The sequence below is a fragment of the Mauremys mutica genome, chromosome 3, assembly GCF_020497125.1.
Source record: "Mauremys mutica isolate MM-2020 ecotype Southern chromosome 3, ASM2049712v1, whole genome shotgun sequence".
NCBI classification, from domain to species: domain Eukaryota; kingdom Metazoa; phylum Chordata; order Testudines; family Geoemydidae; genus Mauremys; species Mauremys mutica.
Window position 1 is genome coordinate 186,453,840 of NC_059074.1, and position 20,736 is coordinate 186,474,575.

The window sequence follows — 20,736 nt, forward strand, 5'->3', positions numbered from 1 at the left end:
TTGATCTCTATATTTGTTATGTAACTTACAACATGCTTCCTGACTATATCTTGACCAGACATAAAGTAGACCAGCAGAGTGACAATTATGCTCATTTTCTGTACAAAAGTACACATAGCAACAACTTAATGCTAAACCTCTGTAGTTCCATTAGCAATTCAGAATCCAAGCACTCTCTCTGTCCTGAGTCCAGGGCCGCCCAGAGGATTCCGGGGGCCCGGGGTCTTCGGTGGCGGGGGGGCCCTTCCGTTCCGGGACCCGCCGCCAAAGTGCCCCGAAGACCCGCGGCGGGAGCCCCCCGCCGCCGAATTACCGCCGAAGCGGGACCGCCGCCGAAGCGCAGCCCGGTCTTCGGCGGTAATTCGGTGGCGGGGGGGGGTCCCCGCCGCGGGCCTTCCGGGCACTTAGGCGGCGGGTCCCGGAACAGAAGGGGCCCCCCGCCGCCGAAGACCGGGCTGCGCTTCGGCGGCGGCGGCGGCGGCGGCGGCGGGTCCCGCTTCCCCCCCCGCCACTGGTCCCAGCCCCAGCCCCGGCCCCAGCCTCTTACCAAGCACGTCTCCGGCGGGGCCTGAGCTCCGTCCCGCTCAGAGCCGCGTGGTGAGGGGGCGGGGCTGGGAGCTCCACGCCGAGCGGAGGCAGCTGCCCCGCCCCCTCCCCACGGCGCTCTGAGCGGGACGGGGCTCAGGCCCCGTTGGAGCTCCCAGCCCCGCCCCCTCACCACGCGTCTCTGAGCGGGACGGAGCTCAGGCCCCGCCAGAGACGTGCTCGGTAAGAGGCTGGGGCTGGGGCTGGGGCCGGGGCCGGACCGTCTCTGAGCGGGGCGGGGCTCAAGGGCCCCGCCGGAGACGCTGAGGCTCCAGGAGAGGGGCGGTCCCACCTCCGCCCTTCTCTTGGGGGCCCCTGCGGGGCCCGGGGCAAATTGCCCCCTTTGCCCCCCCCTCTGGGCAGCCCTGCCTGAGTCCATGGGAGTGACAGGGGTGTCAAGTGAGCAGGGATCAGGCCTGGAAAAGAAGCAGAGAGCTGGGATTTCAGGGGAATGTGGGCTCCATCACCCCACAGGACTTGGCCAGCTACTCAAAGGACTCCCCTCACCCCTCTCCATCCCTTCCTAGGCAAGACAGCACAGCAGTTCCCTATAGCCACTGGCTGCCAGCCCTTGGCTGTGCTCTCTGACTCAGTGGAGGAAATAAGATTGCATGATTGAAGCCAATGCTATCTCGGGCAGTATTAACTTTCCCTGCCGACTGGCCAGAATTCTGGGGTGGAGCATGCTGCCTTTCCCAGTTTCAGCATTCCTAAAGTGCAGCCGAGCAGGTATTCCACCTACAAACTGTATAAAGTGTTCAGCAGCCCTACCTTGACCTCTTGGCACATTGCAAGCTATGCATGGGTCAAGCCACAGGCCTCTGCCTCAGCTCATGTGCATCTGCAGAACAGTTTCTACTACATAGCTAAGTTGGCCATGCATGCATGGGAGAATCTTCTTTAGCTATGACCTTTACAAGCTTAACAAAAGAAATCCATGCAAAGTCCTATGTATGTAGAGAACATGATCTCTAAAAGGCTCAGCACTCAGTCAAATAAATCCCAGTTTTCACTGGAACACAGTGAAAGGCAGTTCTCATTTTCATGCCAAATTTAGAATTTCCTGCCCCCAGCTGATTCTGTTGTAGATATGTTTTTAAAGATATATTTTTTTACAATGGGGAAAGTGTTCATTTTTTCACTTTAATATTAAAAAATGACTTAACCCCTTTTTTTGAAAATGTACTAGTCTCACACCCAAAAGCTGAGAATTTTAGACAGTTATGAGTGATGGAAAACAGGGCTTTGATTGGACAGAGTTTGGCAATCTTAACTATGGGGGTGGGGGGGAATGGAGGAGGCTCACTACAGCTCTTTTATTTCAGAGAAACAGTAGTGCCATTGAATCTTTTCAGTTCCATAAGACTACTCTTATGCTTAAAGTTACTCCTGTATGTACATATTTACAAGCTCAGACCCTAAGTCAGTGTGAGTTTAGTGTGAAGGACTAGGCTATACCATTTATGTGCATGATTCTATGAAAGACTATGTGAAACCTTAGCTAGGCAAGATTTGATCATAGAACCAAATCATCTGTTTGAAAGAATGTTGCCAAAAAAAGGTTTCCTTGTATCTGAAGTCTCCATGTTTCAGAAAATAACATCTTTGTGACATCTGAACAAATTGTTTTTAAAAAACAAACCCTTTAATTAAATAATAAAAAAACCCCACCAGACATGTTTTTAGAGTAAATTAAAAATAAAATAAAGTTAGAAAAGGGTCTCTTTCTGTCTTCAAGCCAGAAAAAGTCTGGAACAATTTTTTTCAAACTTTGAAGGATCATTTCCTCCCAGGATAAGAGACTTTATCAAGGTTTTTCTGGCTCACTTATTTTAAAGTCTCAAAGGAGTGGTTTTATTATGAAGTGCTGACAGTACTTAACTGTAGCATTGTGTTTGTGCTGTTTTATACTCTGACCTAAGTCACATAGGAGGAAGTAGGAGAATGGAAACTTTTCCTTCTAGAGAGCATATGTATGTTTAAATTAAAATATACATACAATACTTTGACTTTTAGTAATTTATCATGACGGTTCTTTACTTTCAATGTTACATTAGACCTTTAGGTACAAGCTGAACCCTAATTCTGTTGAAATGAAAAGGAGTTACTGTACAAAGGGAATATACCTTCTAGTGAAAGCATAACTTTTTTTTATAAGAATCAACAACTTGTCAAAATGATTCCCCTACCTATATGCCAAACTACTCATCCTAGTCCTGCACAGAAAACTGGCAAATACTGGAAAGAGTTATATATTCAGAAGTCTGCTCTAAAGCCTAATTAAGTCATTGAGAATCTTTCCATTGACTTTCATTGGCTTTGCATCAGGCCCCTAAAGAGAAGAGGTTTATCTTTCTTACCAAATTAAAAAAAATTAGCAATCCATCTAAATGGCCGCTGATACTGCCTCTGCTTCCCTCCCAATGTTCTCTTTTGAGAGGAACTGACTCTCATCACAGTGAGGCTATGGCTATACTTGCACTTCAAAGCGCTGCCGCGGCAGCGCTTTGAAGCGCTAAGTGTAGTCAAAGCGCCAGCGCTGGGAGAGAGCTCTCCCAGCGCTGTCCGTACTCCACCTCCCTGTGGGGAATAACGTACAGCGCTGGGAGCCGCGCTCCCAACGCTGGGGCTTTGACCACACTGGTGCTTTGCAGCGCTGGAGAGGGTGTGTTTTCACACCCTGCTGCAGCGCTGCAAATTTGCAAGTGTAGCCATGGCCTGAGCCTTCTAGTCACATATTAGGGATCTTGCAATTTGTGACAACTCCTTCAATTTTGGTTTTGTCTCTATTTTGAGGATGTGAAAAGGCCTTTCTCTCACCCGGGGTGCTGGAACAACCTGTATAGTGGGGATGCTGAGAGCAGGGGTGAGCTGCAGACGGTTCGCAACGGTTCGCGCGAACCGTTTGCTAAAATTAGACGCCGGACAGAGAACCGGATGCTAAAGTTCTCTGTCCGGGGTCTAATTTTAGCAAACGGTTGGCGCGAACCGTTGCGAATTCTGCCTCCACCTCCTGCCATGAAGCTCCTCCTTGCTTCTCCTCCCCCACGGCTTCCCGCGAATCAGCTGTTCGCGCGGGAAGCCTGGGAGGGCTGAGAAGCAAGCAGGCTTCCCCGGCCCAGGAAGAGGACGCTGAGGTAGGAAACGGGGGGGGCGTGTGCCCCGGCCGGTCCCTGGCCGCGGCCCGTCCCCGCCTCCCCGGCCGTGACCCTGCCCGGCCCCGTGTCCCCGACTCCCCCCGAACCCCTCCCCGGCCGCCCGACTCCGGCCGCACCCCCCCCCCCGGCCCTGCCGTGCCCCCACCTACCGTCCCCGGGTCCCCGCCCGACCCTCCCTGGCCGCATCCCCCCCCCCGCGTTCCCGGCCCCGAGTTCCCGGCCACGACCCTGCCCGCCCCCCCCCCCCCGGGTCCCCGCCCGACCCTCACCGGCCTCCCTGGCCGCGTCCCCCCCCCGCGTTCCCGGCCGCGACCCTGCCCGGCCACCCGCCCCCCCCCCGTCCCCGGGTCCCCGCCCGACCCTCCCTGGCCGCGTCCCCCCCCCCCGCGTTCCCGGCCCCGTGTTCCCGGCCCGGCCCGGCCCCCCCCCTGGCCCCGGGTCCCCGCCCGACCCTCCCGGGCCGCATCCCCCCCCCCCGCGGCCCTGCCCAGCCCCCGCCCGTCCCCGGGTCCCCGCCCGACCCTCTCTGGCCGCGTCCCCCCCCCTGCGTTCCCGGCCGGGACCCTGCCCGGCCACCCGGGCCCCCCCATCCCTGGGTCCCCGCCCGACCCTCCCTGGCCGCATCCCCCCCCGCGGCCCTGCCCGGCCCCCCCCCCCATCCCCGGGTCCCCGCCCGACCCTCACCGGCTGCGGCACGGCCCCGCGTCCCCGACCCCCCCCCCGAATCCCTCCCCGGCCGCCCGGCTCCGGCCGCACCCCCCCCCGGCCCTGCCGTGCCCCCACCTACCGGGATGCTCAGCTCTGGACACGGCCCCCCACCTCCAGCCCGGCCTGGCCCCGTGGCTCCAGCCGCCCCTGCTGTTTTGCCAGGGGGCCGGGCTCCGGCAGCGCGGGTCTGGGCGTGGCGGCGGCCCCGGCTGCCCGGCTCCAGCTCTGGCCGCAGCCCTCCCTGGCTCCACCCGGCCAGCCACCTGGCTCCGGCCGCTGGGCTCCCGCCGCATCCTCCGGCTCCGGCCGCGCGACTCCTGTCCTGGCCCAGCCACGTCCAGGCAGTGCGGTAAGGGGGCAGGGAGGGGGTGTTGGAGAGAGGGTAGGGGAGTTTGGGGGTGAGGGGGGTCAGAGGGCAGGGAACAGGGTGATTGAATGGGGGCAAAGGTCCGGGGGAGCAATCAGGAAAGAGCAGGGTTGGATGAGGTGGTGGGGGCACTCAGGGACAGAGAGAAGGGGTAGTTGTATGGGGTAGGGGTTCTGGGGGGCCATTGAGAATGAGAGGAGGGGTTGGGTGGGGCGTCAAGGGGCAGTCAGGGGACAGGGAAGGGGGGGATGGGTCAGGGGTCTCGGAGTGTGTGTGTCAAGGAACATGAGAGGTTGGATGGGGCACGACCCCCCCCCCCGGAGGGGGGGGAAGGAGGGAACCCGTTGTTAAAATTTTGGAGGGAGGAGGGAACCCGTTGTTAAAAATTTGGCAGCTCATCACTGGCTGAGAGCCATTGAACCAAACTGTAAATCATGTATATAATGGTAACCACTTCAAGCCAGGGGGTGTGGCAGCATCCCCAGCACCCTAGTTCCAGCACCTATGCCCTCTCCTTGTCTGATCCAGTGTATATTACAGAGGTACTATTAGACATCAGCTAATGGAATGCCTTTTATTCTACTATTTCACACTTGTTTTCTTACATGTGACAAATGTATGGCCCAATCTTGTGGCCCTTATGAAGGCAAAACTTCCAGTGAAGTCAAGATTTGAATTCTGTTCCTTCATGAATTAGGGCTTATTATTATGCTAGTAGTTTAGAGTTTACAGCCCCTGCTCTTGGCTCTCAGGGATTCAGAACTGTGGCTGATATGTCACAAAGATCAGACATCTAGACCCAACATTTCCACTGAGTATAAGCTCTTCAAGGCAGGGACTGTGTTGTCTTGTGTGTCTGCACAGTGCCTAGGTCTGTATCGCTGGATCTAACTATTACTAAAGTCAATGGAAAGACTCCCATTGATTTTAATGGGAGTTGCACTTGGCTCACAATTGTGCCAAGGACCATCGGGCACTACCCCCATACAAGTAATAAATATAGTAACAGCTAAATTCAATTAAAAGAATTGAATATGCTTAAAATAGTTTGCAGCTCCATCCTTTGGAGACTATTTACTTTTCATCCGTCATCTTTCTAAACAGACCCTCCGACAGCAATTCTGGGTCCCAGGGCAGAACAGTCAATGGGCTCCCAGCCCGTGCAGATGTGGTCCACCTGACATTTAGGTGGTGCTGCCGCCTACGCTGGCTGGTGCCCAGCAAACACTGCTGGTGCCAAGCGAGCTGCTGGCTGTGCTGCTGGGCATGCTCTTTCAACACAGCCATGGCTTCCCTGTGCCTACCTGGCTGCCTTCGCCACCGCCAGTACAATCCTGCGCATACCTAGGAGCCCTGCCAGAGGCGACTAGTGGGAGGGACTCAAAGAGGAGCACCAGCTAAGAGGGGAGACACATGACACCCCAACATGACCCCTCCCACAGGACTCCTCCCTGCCCTGCCCCCAGCCCAGGCCCTCCGTGCTATCCCCGTCCCCTCCTCCCCAACCCACATTAACTGAGCAGGGGGTTTTGTCCTCCTGCCAGGGTCGGATCCAGGCATCAGCTTGGCAAGCAGGTGCTTGGGGTGGCCACTCCGTAGCGGGGCGGCACATTCAGGTATTCGGCGGCAATTCGGCAGAGGGTCCCTCACTCCCGCTGGGAGCAAAGGACCTCCCGCTGAATTGCCGCAGATCAGGATTGCAGCTTCTTTTTTTTTTTTTGGCTGCTTGGGGCGGCAAACCCCCTGGAGCCAGCCCTGCCTCCTGCTGTGCCAGCCCAGCTCCCACTGCTGTTCAGTTGCTCTTCTGGCCACCAGGCTCCGGAACCACACTCGGATGCTGCACGGTGCCGCACAGCAGCTACTTGGGAGAGTGCCTGGCTGCGGCAGCAGCATGCCGCAGCTGGTGATAGTGGCCGAGTGAGCCGGAGTCCCCCCACCCTCCCTGGCATACTCGGAGTCGGCTCCTGTCCCCAGAAGCTGAGCCTGGGCAGGGAGAGGGCTGCCACTGTTGCTGCTCCCTCCCTTGCCCAGGCTCAGCTGCTGGGGACAGCAGCCGACTCTGAGCATGCCAGGGAGGGTTTTGGCTCACTCGGCCACTGTCACTAGAGAAGCTGAGCCCCAGGGCAGCTGCTGCGCTGCATTGGGCAGCATGGCCGGAAGAGGAGAGACTCTGGCCCCGCCTCTTCCCTTCCGGCTCCGGCCCCGCCCCTTCCTCTCCCCAACCAAGGCTGGCTGCTGGGTTAAGTGCCCTGAGCAGGCGTCCGGGGAAGGCGGGTGGGCGACGCTTCCCGCCCCCCCCCGCCCCGGCGTTGCCTCTGAGCCCTGAGCTACAGTATTGGCGGCCGAGGGCCTCCAGCCCCTTTAAGTTGTCCTGGCCCCTGGGAAATTGCCCCCTTTCTCTCTCCCTGCTCTCGGCAGGCCTGTTTCTAAATTATATGGAGTTACTTTATAGTTCCACATAAAGTTTGAAAATGAACTTTGATAGCCAATGAACATCACTTATGCTAGTTCAGAACTTACCAACACACTGTTCCCCACGTTTCTGGTAACCTGAGGGACACTGGCAGCTGAAAGACCCTCTTAAATTGACGCATACTTGATCTGCCCTGCAGTTATGGGTTCCTGTTGCACATTCATCTATATCTTCATAAAACAGCAAACACAACGTTAGTCAGAAACTTTGGTTCAAATTTAAAAATGTTTACCCATCTCCAACCATACTTTAAATGAAGATAGCAAGTTTCAAATTCATTCAAAAGATTTTTATGCCAGGGTTTATTCTGTTTACAGAACACACAACACTGTTCTGACATTCCCCTCTGGTGTTATCTGGACCAGTGATCTGCTAGGTCACCCCAATCCTTGACTCTGGGAGCCAGTCTTACCCTGCTCTGCTGTGAGAACCCCCACTCCTGGGCTGTTCATGTACAGCCTCTGGCATGTAAGCTGCTCCCTGCATTGTGCAACCAAATGACAGTAGCCAATATCTCCCGTCCCAGACACAATCCTAGGAACCTCTGTCTTGCAGTTCCCAGTTATGCCCGCTGGATGCTGCAAGCTTATATAAGTTTGTCAATTTAACAAAGAAATTGATATGTACCAGACTTGTTATCCTAAGGGAAGTCTCTGACATGCTTCAAACCAAACGCACTGCTTCAGGTACAATAAACAAACAGATTTATTAACTACAAAGATAAATGTTAAGTGATTATAAGTCAAAGCATAACAAGTCAGATTTGGTCAAATGAAATGAAAGCAAAACACATTCTAAGCTGATCTTAACACTTTCAATGCCCTTACAAACTTAGATGCTTCTCACCACAGGCTGGCTGGTTGCTCTTCAGCCAGGCTCTCCCCTTTGATCAGCGCTTCAGTAGCTTGGTGTGGTGTATGTAGATGTAGGTGGAAGAGAGAGGAAGAGCATGGCAAAGTCTCTCCCTTTTATAATATTCTTTCTTCCCTCTTGGCTTTGCCCCTCCCCCCAGTCAGGTAAGCACTACCTCATCGCAGTCCCAAACTGGCGAAAGGAATGGAGGGTGACTCGCTTAAAAGTCCAACAGATCCTTTTGTTGCTGCCTAGGCCAGTGTCCTTTGTTCCTGTGAGGCTGGGCTGGGTTTGTCCTATACCTGCCCTGATGAGGTGTGAACTGCCTCTCCGCTCTTGGAGAGTTTTTGCCTGGGCTTATTTTAAGACATGAGGATACATTTTCAGCCTCATAACTACATACATGAAATTATAACCTATAACATTACAATAATAACAATGCTCAGTGCATCAGGCGCCTTCTGAAGATACCCAACATGACAAACTTTGCATTGGATACCACACAATCATTTTACAAGAATGAACATGGGGGTGCTGGGTGTTCCCCTGAGGTACAGAGCGTCATAACTGTCTGATTCCTTTGGGTCACAAACCAAAAATTTCTAACAATACTTAAATCTGACCGATTGTATCTTAACATATTTCCAATACTGTTTTTTTCTCCATAGGAATTTATTCTAGATGGGGCTGGTAGCGCCACCTATTATTAATGTTGCCAGACACTCCCCATTATAAGACCTGTTTTCAATTGCTTACAACTTTCCAAATATTAACTATTTGGGCTGAAATTGTCACTGCTGGGTATCTTTTGTAGGTTGAATATTCAGCTACAATGCTTCAACTGTTTCCAAGAATGAGACTAGCAAAAAATATGTTGTTCTGTGGATGTTAAAAAAAGTTCTGGTGATCTCTTTTTGTCCTGAGAAGGGGACAAGTTTCATTTAGAAGCCCAAGTGCAGGGCTGGAGTTTAAAGGGCTCTAGGATGGGGCTGAATACCTGGAGGTAGACTAACCATTTGTTAAACTTTGTTATCCCCAGAAGGCAATGGAAGTGAAGGAGTGACCTGGCTAGAGAGCTGGGGACATCACAGAACCCTAAAGGCGAAGAGTCTTCAAGCAGAAAGCCCTGGGGGCATTGCTCCATACTAAGGCAGGGACAGACTTAAAGCTCAGAAGGGGCTAAGAACTGAGCCCAGAGACAGTGCTGCAGGTACCAACAAGGGCATAGTGATAGGCCCTGTTGTACTTTTGTTACTCTGGAAGGGACTTGCTTGTTTGTTCACATATTGACAGTGTGTGAACTGGCTGGAGGGCCGGGCCACTGAAGACCCACCTGATGAGGTTAACAGCCGACACGGGGTGTCGGGACCAGAAAGAGGGAGAGTGTAGGGTTCACACCCAACTGAGAGAAGGTGCTCATGAGAGGTGAGTGTCCCCCATCTCAAGTCCATTAGCAAAATGTCTCAGCCTTCTGTAGTGCTGGTCCCTGTACAGGATTAAACAAACTACTACTATCAGTTATTTGTTAGCTCAAGTGGCAGAGGTCTGTGCAGCACATCTAAAGATTCCAACCCTGCTGATGAACCATGTGGATATCATTATAAGGCCACATGATTAATTTCTTTTTTTAAAGTTAGGAAATTACACACACAAAATGACATTAAGAGAACATTATTAAGTTTGCAAAGTTAAAGCACTTAAAGTAGGAAATGACAGAATTAAGGTTGCTCGTACACCTGAATCTGCCCTCCTTCTGCATACACATTATGACAGTCTTCAATTATATGATCATATACTCATCAATGGTTTAGATAATGGCATCACGAGTACACTTATAAAGTTTGTGGATGATACCAAGTTGGGAAGGTGGCAAGTGTTTTGGAGGTTAGGATTAAAATTCAAAATGATCTGGACAAGCTGGAGAAATGGTCTGAAATAGGATGAAATTCAAAAAGGACAAATGCAAAGTACTCCACTTAGGAAGGAACAATCAGTTGCACACATACAAAATGGGAAATTTTGAGTTTGAGGCGCAAGTGGTGTTCTCGTCTATCCTCCCTGTGGCAGGAAAAGGCCAGGGTAGAGACCGTCGAATCGTGGAAATCAACGAATGGCTATGCAGATGGTGTCGGAGAGAAGGGTTTGGATTCTTTGACAATGGGATGGTCTTCCAAGAAGAAGGATTGCTAGGCAGAGACGGGCTCCACCTCACGAAGAGAGGGAAGAGCATCTTTGCAAGCAGGCTGGCTAACCTAGTGAGGAGGGCTTTAAACTAGTTTCACCGGGGGAAGGAGACCAAAGCCCCAAGGTAAGTGGGGAAGTGGGATACCGGGAGGAAGCACAAGCAGGAGACTGCAAGAGGGGAGGACTCCTGTCTCAGACCAAGAAAGCGGGACAATCAGCGAGTTATCTTAAGTGCCTATACACAAATGCAAGAAGCCTGGGGAACAAGCAGGGAGAACTAGAAGTCCTGGCACAGTCAGGGAATTATGATGTAATTGGAATAACAGAGACTTGGTGGGATAACTCACATGATTGGGGTACTGTCATGGATGGCTATAAACTGTTCAGGAAGGACAGGCAGGGCAGAAAAGGTGGGGGAGTTGCGTTGTATGTAAGAGAGCAGTATGACTGCTCAGAGCTCCGGTATGAAACTGCAGAAAAACCTGAGAGTCTCTGGATTAAATTTAGAAGTATGAACAACAAGGGTAATGTCGTGGTGGGAGTCTGCTACAGACCACCAGACCAGGGGGATGAGGTGGACGAGGCTTTCTTCCAGCAACTAACAGAAGTTGCTAGATCACAGGCCCTGGTTCTCATGGGTGACTTTAATCACCCTGATATCTGCTGGGAGAGCAATACAGCGGTGCACAGACAATCCAGGAAGTTTCTGGATAGTGTAGGGGACAATTTCCTGGTGCAAGTGCTGGAGGAACCAACTAGGGGAAAAGCTCTTCTTGACCTGCTGCTCACAAACAGGGAAGAAATAGTAGAGGAAGCAATAGTGGATGGGAACCTGGGAGGCAGTGACCATGAGATGGTCGAGTTCAGGATCCTGACACAAGGAAAAAAGGAAAGCAGTAGAACAGAGACCCTGGACTTCAGAAAAGCAGACTTTGACTCCCTCAGGGAACTGATGGGCAAGGTCCCCTGGGAGAATAACATGACGGAGAAAGGAGTCGAGGAAAGCTGGCTGTATTTTAAAGAAGCCTTATTGAGGTTGCAGGAACAAACCATCCCGATGTGTAGGAAGAAAAGTAAATATGGCAGGCGACCAGCTTGGCTTAACAGTGAAATCCTTGCTCATCTTAAACACAAAAAAACAGCTTACAAGAAGTGGAAGATTGGACAAATAACCAGGGAGGAGTATAAAAGTATTGCTCAGGCATGCAGGTGTGAAATTAGGAAGGCCAAATCACACATGGAGTTGCAGCTAGCCGGAGATGTTAGGAGTAACAAGAAGGGTTTCTTTAGGTATGTTAGCAACAGGAAGAAAGTCAAGGAAAGTGTGGGCCCCTTGCTGAATGAGGGATGAGGGAGGGAACCTAGTGACGGAGGATGTGGAGAAAGCTAGTGTACTCAATGCTTTTTTTGCCTCTGTCTTCACAGACAAGGTCAGCTCCCAGACAGATGCACTCTGCAGCACGGTATGGGGAGGAGGTGACCAGCTCTCTGTGGGGAAAGAAGTAGTTCGGGACTATTTAGGAAAGCTGGACGAGCACAAGTCCATGGGGCTGGATGCGCTGCATCCGAGGGTGCTAAAGGAGTTGGCCGATGAGATTGCAGAGCCATTGGCCATTATCTTTGAAAAATCATGGCGATCGGGGGAGGTCCCGGATGACTGGAAAAAAGCTAATGTAGTGCCCATCTTTAAAAAAGGGAAGAAGGAAGATCCAGGGAACTACAGGGCAGTCAGTCTCACCTCAGTCCCTGGAAAAATCATGGAACAGGTCCTCAAGGAATCAATCCTGAACCACTTAAAGGAGGGGAAAGTGATCAGGAACAGTCAGCATGGATTCACCAAGGGCAAGTCATGCCTGACTAACCTAATTGCCTTCTATGATGAGATAACCGGCTCTGTGGATGAGGGGAAAGCAGTGGATGTGCTATTTCTGGACTTTAGCAAAGCTTTTGATACAGTCTCCCACAGTATTCTTGCCAGCAAGTTAAAGAAGTATGGGCTGGATGAATGGACGGTAAGGTGGATAGAAAACTGGCTAGATGGTCGGGCTCAACGGGTAGTGATCAATGGTTCCATGTCTAGTTGGCAGCCGGTATCAAGTGGAGTGCCCCAAGGGTCGGTGCTGGGGCCGGTTTTATTCAATATCTTCATTAACGATCTGGAGGATGGTGTGGACTGCACCCTTAGCAAGTTTGCAGATGACACTAAACTGGGAGGAGTGGTTGATACGCTGGAGGGTAGGGATAGGATACAGAGGGACCTAGACAAATTAGAGGATTGGGCCAAAAGAAATCTGATGAGGTTCAACAAGGACAAGTGCAGAGTCCTGCACTTAGGACGGAAGAATCCCATGCACTGTTACAGACTAGGGACCGAATGGCTGGGCAGCAGTTCTGCAGAAAAGGACCTAGGGGTTATGGTGGACGAAAAGCTGAATATGAGTCAACAGTGTGCCCTTGCTGCCAAGAAGGCTAATGGCATTTTGGGTTGTATAAGTAGGGGCATTTCCAGCAGATCGAGGGATGTGATCATTCCCCTCTACTCAGCACTGGTGAGGCCTCATTTGGAGTACTGTGTCCAGTTTTGGGCCCCACACTACAAGAAGGATGTGGATAAATTGGAGAGAGTCCAGCGGAGGGCAACAAAAATGATTAGGAGGCTGGAGCACATGACTTATGAGGAGAGGCTGAGGGAACTGGGATTGTTTAGTCTGCAGAAGAGAAGAATGAGGGGGGATTTGATAACTGCTTTCAACTACTTGAAAGGGGGTTCCAAAGAGGATGGATCTAGACTGTTCTCAGTGGTAGAAGATGACAGAACAAGGAGTAATGGTCTCAAGTTGCAGAGGGGGAGGTTTAGGTTGGACATTAGGAAAAACTTTTTCACTAGTAGGGTGGTGAAGCACTGGAATGGATTACCTAGGGAGGTAGTGGAATCTCCTTCCTTAGAGGTTTTTAAGGTCAGGCTTGACAAAGCCCTGGCTGGGATGATTTAGTTGGGTTTGGTCCTGCTTTGAGCAGGGGGTTGGACTAGATGAGCTCCTGAGGTCCCTTCCAACCCTGAGATTCTATGATTCTATGATTCTATGAAATGACTGCCTAGGAAAGAGTACTGCAGAAAGGGATCATAATGGATCACAAGCTAAATGAGTCAACAGTGTAACACTGTTGCAAAAAAAAGCAAACATCATTCTGGTATGTATTAGCAAGAGTGTTGCGAGCCAGACAGGAGAAGTAATTCATCCACTCTACTCTGCCCTGATAATTAGGGCCCTACCAAATTCAAGGTCTATTTTGGTCAATTTCACAGTCATCTGATTTTAAAAATAATAAATTTCATGATATCAGCTATTTAAATCTGAAATTTTACGGTGTTGCAATTGTAGGGGTCCTAACCCAAAAAGGAGTTGTGGGACGGTTACAAAGTTATTGTAAGGCGGGTTGTGGTACAGCTACTCTTACTTCTGCATTGCTGCTGGCAGTGGCGCTGCCTTCAGAGTCAGGTAGCTCGAGAGCAGTAGCTTCTGGCTGCAAGTCCAGCTCTGAAGGCAGAGCCACCAGCAGCAGCAGCGCAGAAGTCAGGATGGCATGGTATGGTATTGCCACCCGACTTCTGCGCTACTGCCTATAGAGCTGGGCCCTCCGTCAGCAGCTGCCAGCTCTGTCTGGCCGCCCAGCTCTGAAGGAAGCAGTGCAGAAGTAAAGGGTGGCATGGCATGGTATTGCTGTCGGGGCACTGCCTTCAGAACTGGGTGCCCAGCCAACAGCCACCGCTCTCCGGCTGCCCAGCTCTGAAGGCAGCACAGAACTAAGGGTGGCAATACTGCAACCCCCCTAAAATAATATTGTGACCCCCCTGCAACTCTCTTTTGGGTCAGGAACCCCAATTTGAGAAGCACCAGTCTCCCCCATGAAATCTGTATAGAATAGGGTAAAAGCACACAAGAGACCAGATTTCACAGAGGAAGACCAGATTTCACGGTCTGTAACGCATTTTTCATGGCTGTGAATTTGGTATACTGATTCGGCCTCAGCTGGAGTATTGTGTCCAGTTCTGGGTGCCACATTTCAGGAAAAATTGGAGAAAGGCAAGAGAAGAGCAACAAAAATGATTAAAGGTCTAGAAAACATGACTAATGAGGGAAGATTGAAAAAATTGGGTTTGTTCAGTCTGGAGAAGAGAAGGCTGAGGGGGGACATGATAGCAGTTTTCAAGTACATAAAAGGTTGTTACAAACAGGAGGGGGAAATTATTCTCATTAACCTCTGAGGATAGGACAAGAAGCAATGGGCTTCAATTGAAGTAAGGGTGGTTTAGGTTGGACTTTAGGAAAAACTTCCTAACTGTCAGGGCACTGGAATAAATTGTCAAGGGAGGTTGTGGAATCTCCATCATAGAAGATTTTAAAGAGCAGGTTAGACAAACATTTGTCAGGGATGGTCTAGATAATACCTAGTCCTGCCATGAGTGCAGGGGACTGGACTAGATGACCTCTCAAGGTCCCTTCCAGTTCTATGATTCTATTATTCTATTTTTTCACAGAACCCTGGCCACATTTAGTACACAGGATGGTTCTGCTCTGGGGATGATCAGGTTAGTGTCCAAAGAAGGCTGTTGTCTGTAGAATCCCTGCCTCATTTGTTGCAGAAGTTGGAAAGTGTGTACTATTTGTACCACTGGGGCAGGTGGGACTTGGCCTGCCCATAACTAAAGGCTTGCCCTTCAGATAAGGAGGAGGGACCACAAAGCACAGACTACAAGTGAGTCCTTGAGACAACAAATGAAAAAAGCAGGAGCAGGAGTGAGGTGAGATTTAAAAAATGAGGGATCTAGAGGAGAACCCCAAGCAGGGAACCCTGGACAGCTCCCATTGCTTCTCTAAAGGAGTCAGTGGATGCTGCCCAGAGGAACTCTGCCTGGAGATGTGAGCAGACAAGGTACAGGAAATAGGCCCCACAGTCACTGAGTACCCTGTGTCCAGCTTCCTCCTCTTGAAGTGATGGATGGCCATCTTGGCTAGTTCTAGGAGGAGACTGAGGAGGAGGTTCTTTGACTTGGTGGGGCCAGGGATGGGGTGTGCATAGATTAGGGTGACCAGATGTCCCAATTTTATGAGGACAGTCCCGATTTTTTGGTCTTTTCTTATATAGGCTCCTATTACCTCCCAGCCCTGTCCTGAATTTTCACACTTGCTGTCTGGTTACCCTAGCATACATCAGGAGGAACAGGGATGGAAAATGTGTAGAGAATGAGGCAGGGAATTGCAGGAAGAGAAAGGAGGGCCTCATGATTAAGGCAGCTGAATGCTGCCCTAGAGCAGTGGTTCTTGAACTGTGGGTCAGGACCCCAAAGTGGGTCACAACCCCATTTTAATGGGGTTGCCAGGGCTGGCATTAGACTTGCTGGGACCTGGGGCTGAAGCCAAAGCCCCCATGGTGGGCCTCGGGTTTTGGCTTCAGCCCTGGGTGATAGGGGTCAGGAGGGAGGGATAGCTCAGTGGTTTGAGCATTGGCCTGTTAAATCCAGGATTGTGAGTTCAATCCTTAAGGGGGCCATTTAGGGATTGGGGCAAAAATCTGTTTGGGGATTGGTCTTGCTTTGAGCAGGGGGTTGGACTAGATGACCTCCTGAGGTCCCTTCCAACTCTTGATATTTTATGATTCTACAGACCCCCACCAAAGGCTGAAGCCTTTGGCTTTGGCACCCCCACCCACTGTGGTGGAGCTCAGGCTTCAGCTTTGGCCTGCCCCCACCTGGAGTGGCAGGGCCTGGACGGCCTCAGGTCTCAGTCCTCTCTCCTGGGTTTGTGTAGTAATTTTTGTTGTCAAAAAGGGGTCCCAGTGCAATGAAGTTTGAGAACCTCTACCTTAGAGACATGGATTCTACCTTTGTTTCTGGCAGAGAGAACTTCCATGATGCTACTCAAATCACTTAAACCAAACTTTTCACAAGTGGGTGGCCACTAATTATCTTCCTCATTTTCCGATTGCCTGACTTGAGATTTGCAGAAGTTCTGAGCACTCACAGCTACAACTGAAGCCAATGGAAGCTGTGGTTTGAACATATACATGCTATAAAATGTTAAGTACTCTGAAAAATCAGAGCATTTCAAATTGGGCACCCAGAATTAGTGGATGGTTTTGACCTTATTTTGTGTGCCTCGGTTCCCAATCTGTAAAGCAGTAGTACTCTCTCACACACAAGGGGGTTGAATGAAGTTTGCACGGGCAACTGAATTCTGGCATTTCCTAACTTTTAAATGCTTGACTTTGTAATCTTAACAATGTTCTTTTAATGTAGTTTTTTGTGTATGTAATTATATGTACCATTCCATGCAGTTTATGTCAGACTGAATGCAGATATATAAAAGTATACAAAAGAGTAACTATTGTGTTTTTCTGATATTCTGATTTATTTTCTTCATAATATCTTGGTGTACTTAGTTATAATTATGCTCTGTGTGTTGATAAGGATTGTATAAAACTAAATTACAATTTGCTTTATCATTTGATCATCCAACTTGTTTCTTAGAGTTTCTTATTGTAACCTGACACAGAACAGTGAAAAGACTTTGTAATGTTGGCATTCTACACAAACTGGAAGCTGTAGGCTGAATAAACAAATTCCTTTAAACTCATGATCTCTAGTTTACATACCTCAGCTAAACTCTCTATTTGTACAGGCACCGGGGATCTAAGAACATCACCTGTGGCAGATTCTGGGTGGTGCTTTGGAAAAAAGTGATGGATTCTTTCACATATCAAATTAAAATAATTTTGACCACAAAATTCAATAAAAAATAAACTATCAACAGTTTGAATTAATTCTCAGTGTTTGCCCTTTTCTCAAAAGTCCAAATATTTGCTATATACTTCCTCTCAATCTGACAGCTCAAATAAAGGTCTAACTCTTGTGCTGTCCTTTTCATTTCTGCATGTTATCAGTTCTGAAGTCAGCATACTAATACAGAAGTAGCTGATTCCACTATCCTGGACTGACAGCTGAGAAGCTTGTGCTCAGATGCAGAGCAGGTTTTTCAGGCACCAGACCAGGCTGCCTAGCACAGAGCAGACAGGCCATTAATGGCTTGATCCAAAGTGCAGTGAAGTCAATATGACTCTTTGCATTGACTTCAATGTGCTTTGTATGGGACTCCTAGTCTTTGCATAAAAACGGAGGAAAGCTGTTTATACTGCTTAGATACTTTCATCTTTTTTATAATATTCCTGGAACGAGGCACATTTAACCTCTGATGACAACTAAATGAGTAGAAGTGTCACTGCTCCAGAGCAAGCAATGCCCTGGACAAACAGCCTTGCCAGAGGGACACAGGCTTTTCAGTAACAGGTACTCCAAAAGCATACTGCAATAAGACAGTTTAAATAAATGTTAATTTTATTTCTTTTTTATGAACTCATCAGCTTGTCATGAGAAACTTGGTACAACTCACTTTTGATAAAGGCTTTTACACCTACTCCATCACATCTTGTGATATTGTTGCTTTCTCAGAGTTCAGTTTTTAAATGACTGGGCCACCTTAACACTATATCACTAATGGAGAGTTAGGTTTGTCATGAATGCTTGCTTTATCAGATTGTGAAGTAGACTCGTCTTGTAAGTAGTGGATACCTTTGCTGGAAAACTTAGCTTCAGCTCTAACAAGTAGGTCTATGCTGGGGTGTATAGGCCCACATGGACAAGTAAGGGGCCAGAGAGGTCCTGGCAGCAAGGCTAGCCCCACTCTTCCGGCCTTGTCATGTATGCATGATAGGGAGGAGGCCTTTAAAAGGGAGGGAAAAAGCAGGCGGGGGCAGGGGCAGAAGGGGGAGGAGAGGAGAGAAGGATTGCCCCAAACAGCAGTCTGCAGGAGTGACTCCTGAAGCTGTACAGGGAACTCTTCCTCAGGGTCAGGGTGAAGGTTTCCTGCCTAGGATATAGCGGACTCTTAAGGTAAGACAGACAGGCTGAACCTGTCTCAAAGACCCAGTCAGAGCGATTTCCCCAAACCCATTACACTGGGGCTGGATCATTGGTAGCACTATAGACTAGACAGTCCCCTTGCCCTGTGCCTAACCCCAAACCTGTAGGACCAGAGTGTCTGTTTTGTCTGGCCCCTCCCTCACAGACCAAGCTGGCATGGCTGAACGTGCCAGGAGCAGAAAGCCCCCACCGATACAGACTCTGGGGATCTTTAGACAAGGCACAGACACCAGAAGCAGGAGTACATTGGAGTGTGTCATGTCTGCAATCTTCTTCAGCATTCCCATTGACTGGGTAATGCAGCGTACAACAGAAGACATGCCAAGAGGCATTAGACCTGGACTTTGCAAATGATCTCCCTCTCCTATCACAATATCCAACATCATATACAAGAATAAACAGCCTGACTCAACACATTCAGCCAGCAAATTGGACTGAAAATCAGCCACAGTAAGACAGATATCATGACCTTTAATATTGCCTCACCATCACCAGTACAGATAGAGGATCATGTTCTCACCAATGTAGAAACATTCACATACTTGGGCAGCACCATCAGCAAGGACAGTGGAACAAGCCAGGACATCCAGAACAGAATCAGTAAAGCCAGGAACATCTTCAGGAGCTTAAAATACAGTCTGGATATCATCAAAATACAACACCAAAACCAAACTCAAGATTTATCAGAGCTGAGTACTTTCAACACTACTTTATAGTGTAGAATGCTGGGGAATGACAAAGTATGACATGTCCAAACTGTCTTCATTCCATACAACTTGCCTCAGAAAAATCCTCCATATCTTTTGGCCAAGAATAATTTCAAACCAAGACCTATTCACACAGTGCAGCCAAGAAGATATGAGCACCATCACTGCCAGAAGGCGTTGGAGATGGATTGGGCATGTGCTTCAGATTAAAACTGATTCCATCACCAGAATAGCAATAAGATGGACACTTGAAGGCAAATGAAAATGAGGCTGCCCAAAAACAACATGTTGAAGGGCTGTGGAAGCTGAGCTGAAAAACACAACTGGGGAACCATTGAAAGACTTGCCAGAAACAGACAGGCGTGGAGGAACTTCATCGCTGCCCTAAACACCAGAGGTGTAATGGGAACTAACTAACCAACTAACTATAAAGGGCAGCGCTCCCCTTGCAAATAGATAAATGGGCCTATATTGTGACCACCCCGTGTAGATAACTGGATGTGGTCAGGTTCCCCTACTTCTGAGGGAGGAATCACAAAGGACGCTGTTACAATATCAGTTTTTTAGTCCATTGCTATTGCAAACACCATTGTGTGGACTTCTCCATTGGTTTTTTACCCTCTATGATTAAACTTGATATGTGCATTTCCTAAGCTCTTAACTGAAGACAACTTGCCAGAACTATCAATAATTCATTTAAGTGATAATAGCTCTCAAATATAGGGCCTTTTGTCAATCTGATGATGTGGGTTGTTCCGCTGTATATAGTATAGGGATCCTTCTACTGCCATCTGTCCTTTGGTTGGTGATGGCAAGAGATCATACACCTCAATTCTATATATATCTAATATAAGCTATGAGTTTTCTGTTCCCAGACTATTTCACTCACATTGCTTTGTACCATCTATCTCCTCTGACCACTATTTTTGTTTAAATTGAAAGCTTATATTAGGATAAATGGTATAGAATATCCAGCTCAGAATCAAACACAGAAACAAGAGTGTCTGATCCGAGAGTGTCATTAAATCTGACAAATCAGTCATGTTTCCAGTAATTTTTATTTCACTTCTGCTTCTTCACATTAAATGAACCACATATCTCATTTAGTACCAGCTCACTCATTGCATATGTCTGCACTGAAGGTGGAGGAGCAACTTCCAGCTTGGGTAGATGTATATATGCTAGCTTTAATTGAGTTAACATGCTAAAATATAGCAGTTTACATATGCTATTCCATGGACCACACCTCTTTGTTCTACTTGATCTTTCAGGACAAACCCTCCCCAGCAGAATATGAATAGCAATGAGGCTATTGGGAATCCATGCCTTTTGGCCTGTACCTAATGCAGATACCTATGACTGCAGCTTATTTGTCACCACTGAGGTAATGCTGTTTGCAGAAGACAGGCTTTTCTAGGGGGTTGGCCCATGGCTGTGGAATGAACACCCACAGGAACTAATAATCATCACAAACTTTCCGCTCTAAATGCAAGGCATGTTTCTTTGACCTTGCCTTCTCTAACATAAACATATATCAATGCGAGTGTATGTTTGTGTGTATAAATAAATTGTATTTTCCAAAACAAAACACTCCACTGTATACACACTTCTCTCCTTGTGAAGGCGATGAGAGAACAAACACATGATGGATGTTAGTCACATTATTTAGTGCATTACCAGAAGGTACTCATATACTATGATGATGAGCGTGGTATAAGAACCTC

The 20,736-nt window shown here is 49.0% G+C and overlaps 1 protein-coding gene across 4 annotated transcripts in view; it reads right to left on the reverse strand.

The window, feature by feature from the left end:
* The window catches only part of EFEMP1 (EGF containing fibulin extracellular matrix protein 1), a 93,297-nt gene that overhangs the window by 18,984 nt on the left and 53,577 nt on the right, over positions 1-20,736 (reverse strand). For all 4 annotated transcript variants that reach the window (XM_045011535.1, XM_045011533.1, XM_045011534.1 and 1 more), the window contains exon 5: positions 7,339-7,461. In XM_045011535.1, coding sequence (XP_044867470.1) covers positions 7,339-7,461 — 123 coding nt within the window. The remainder of the gene's footprint in view (positions 1-7,338; positions 7,462-20,736) is intronic.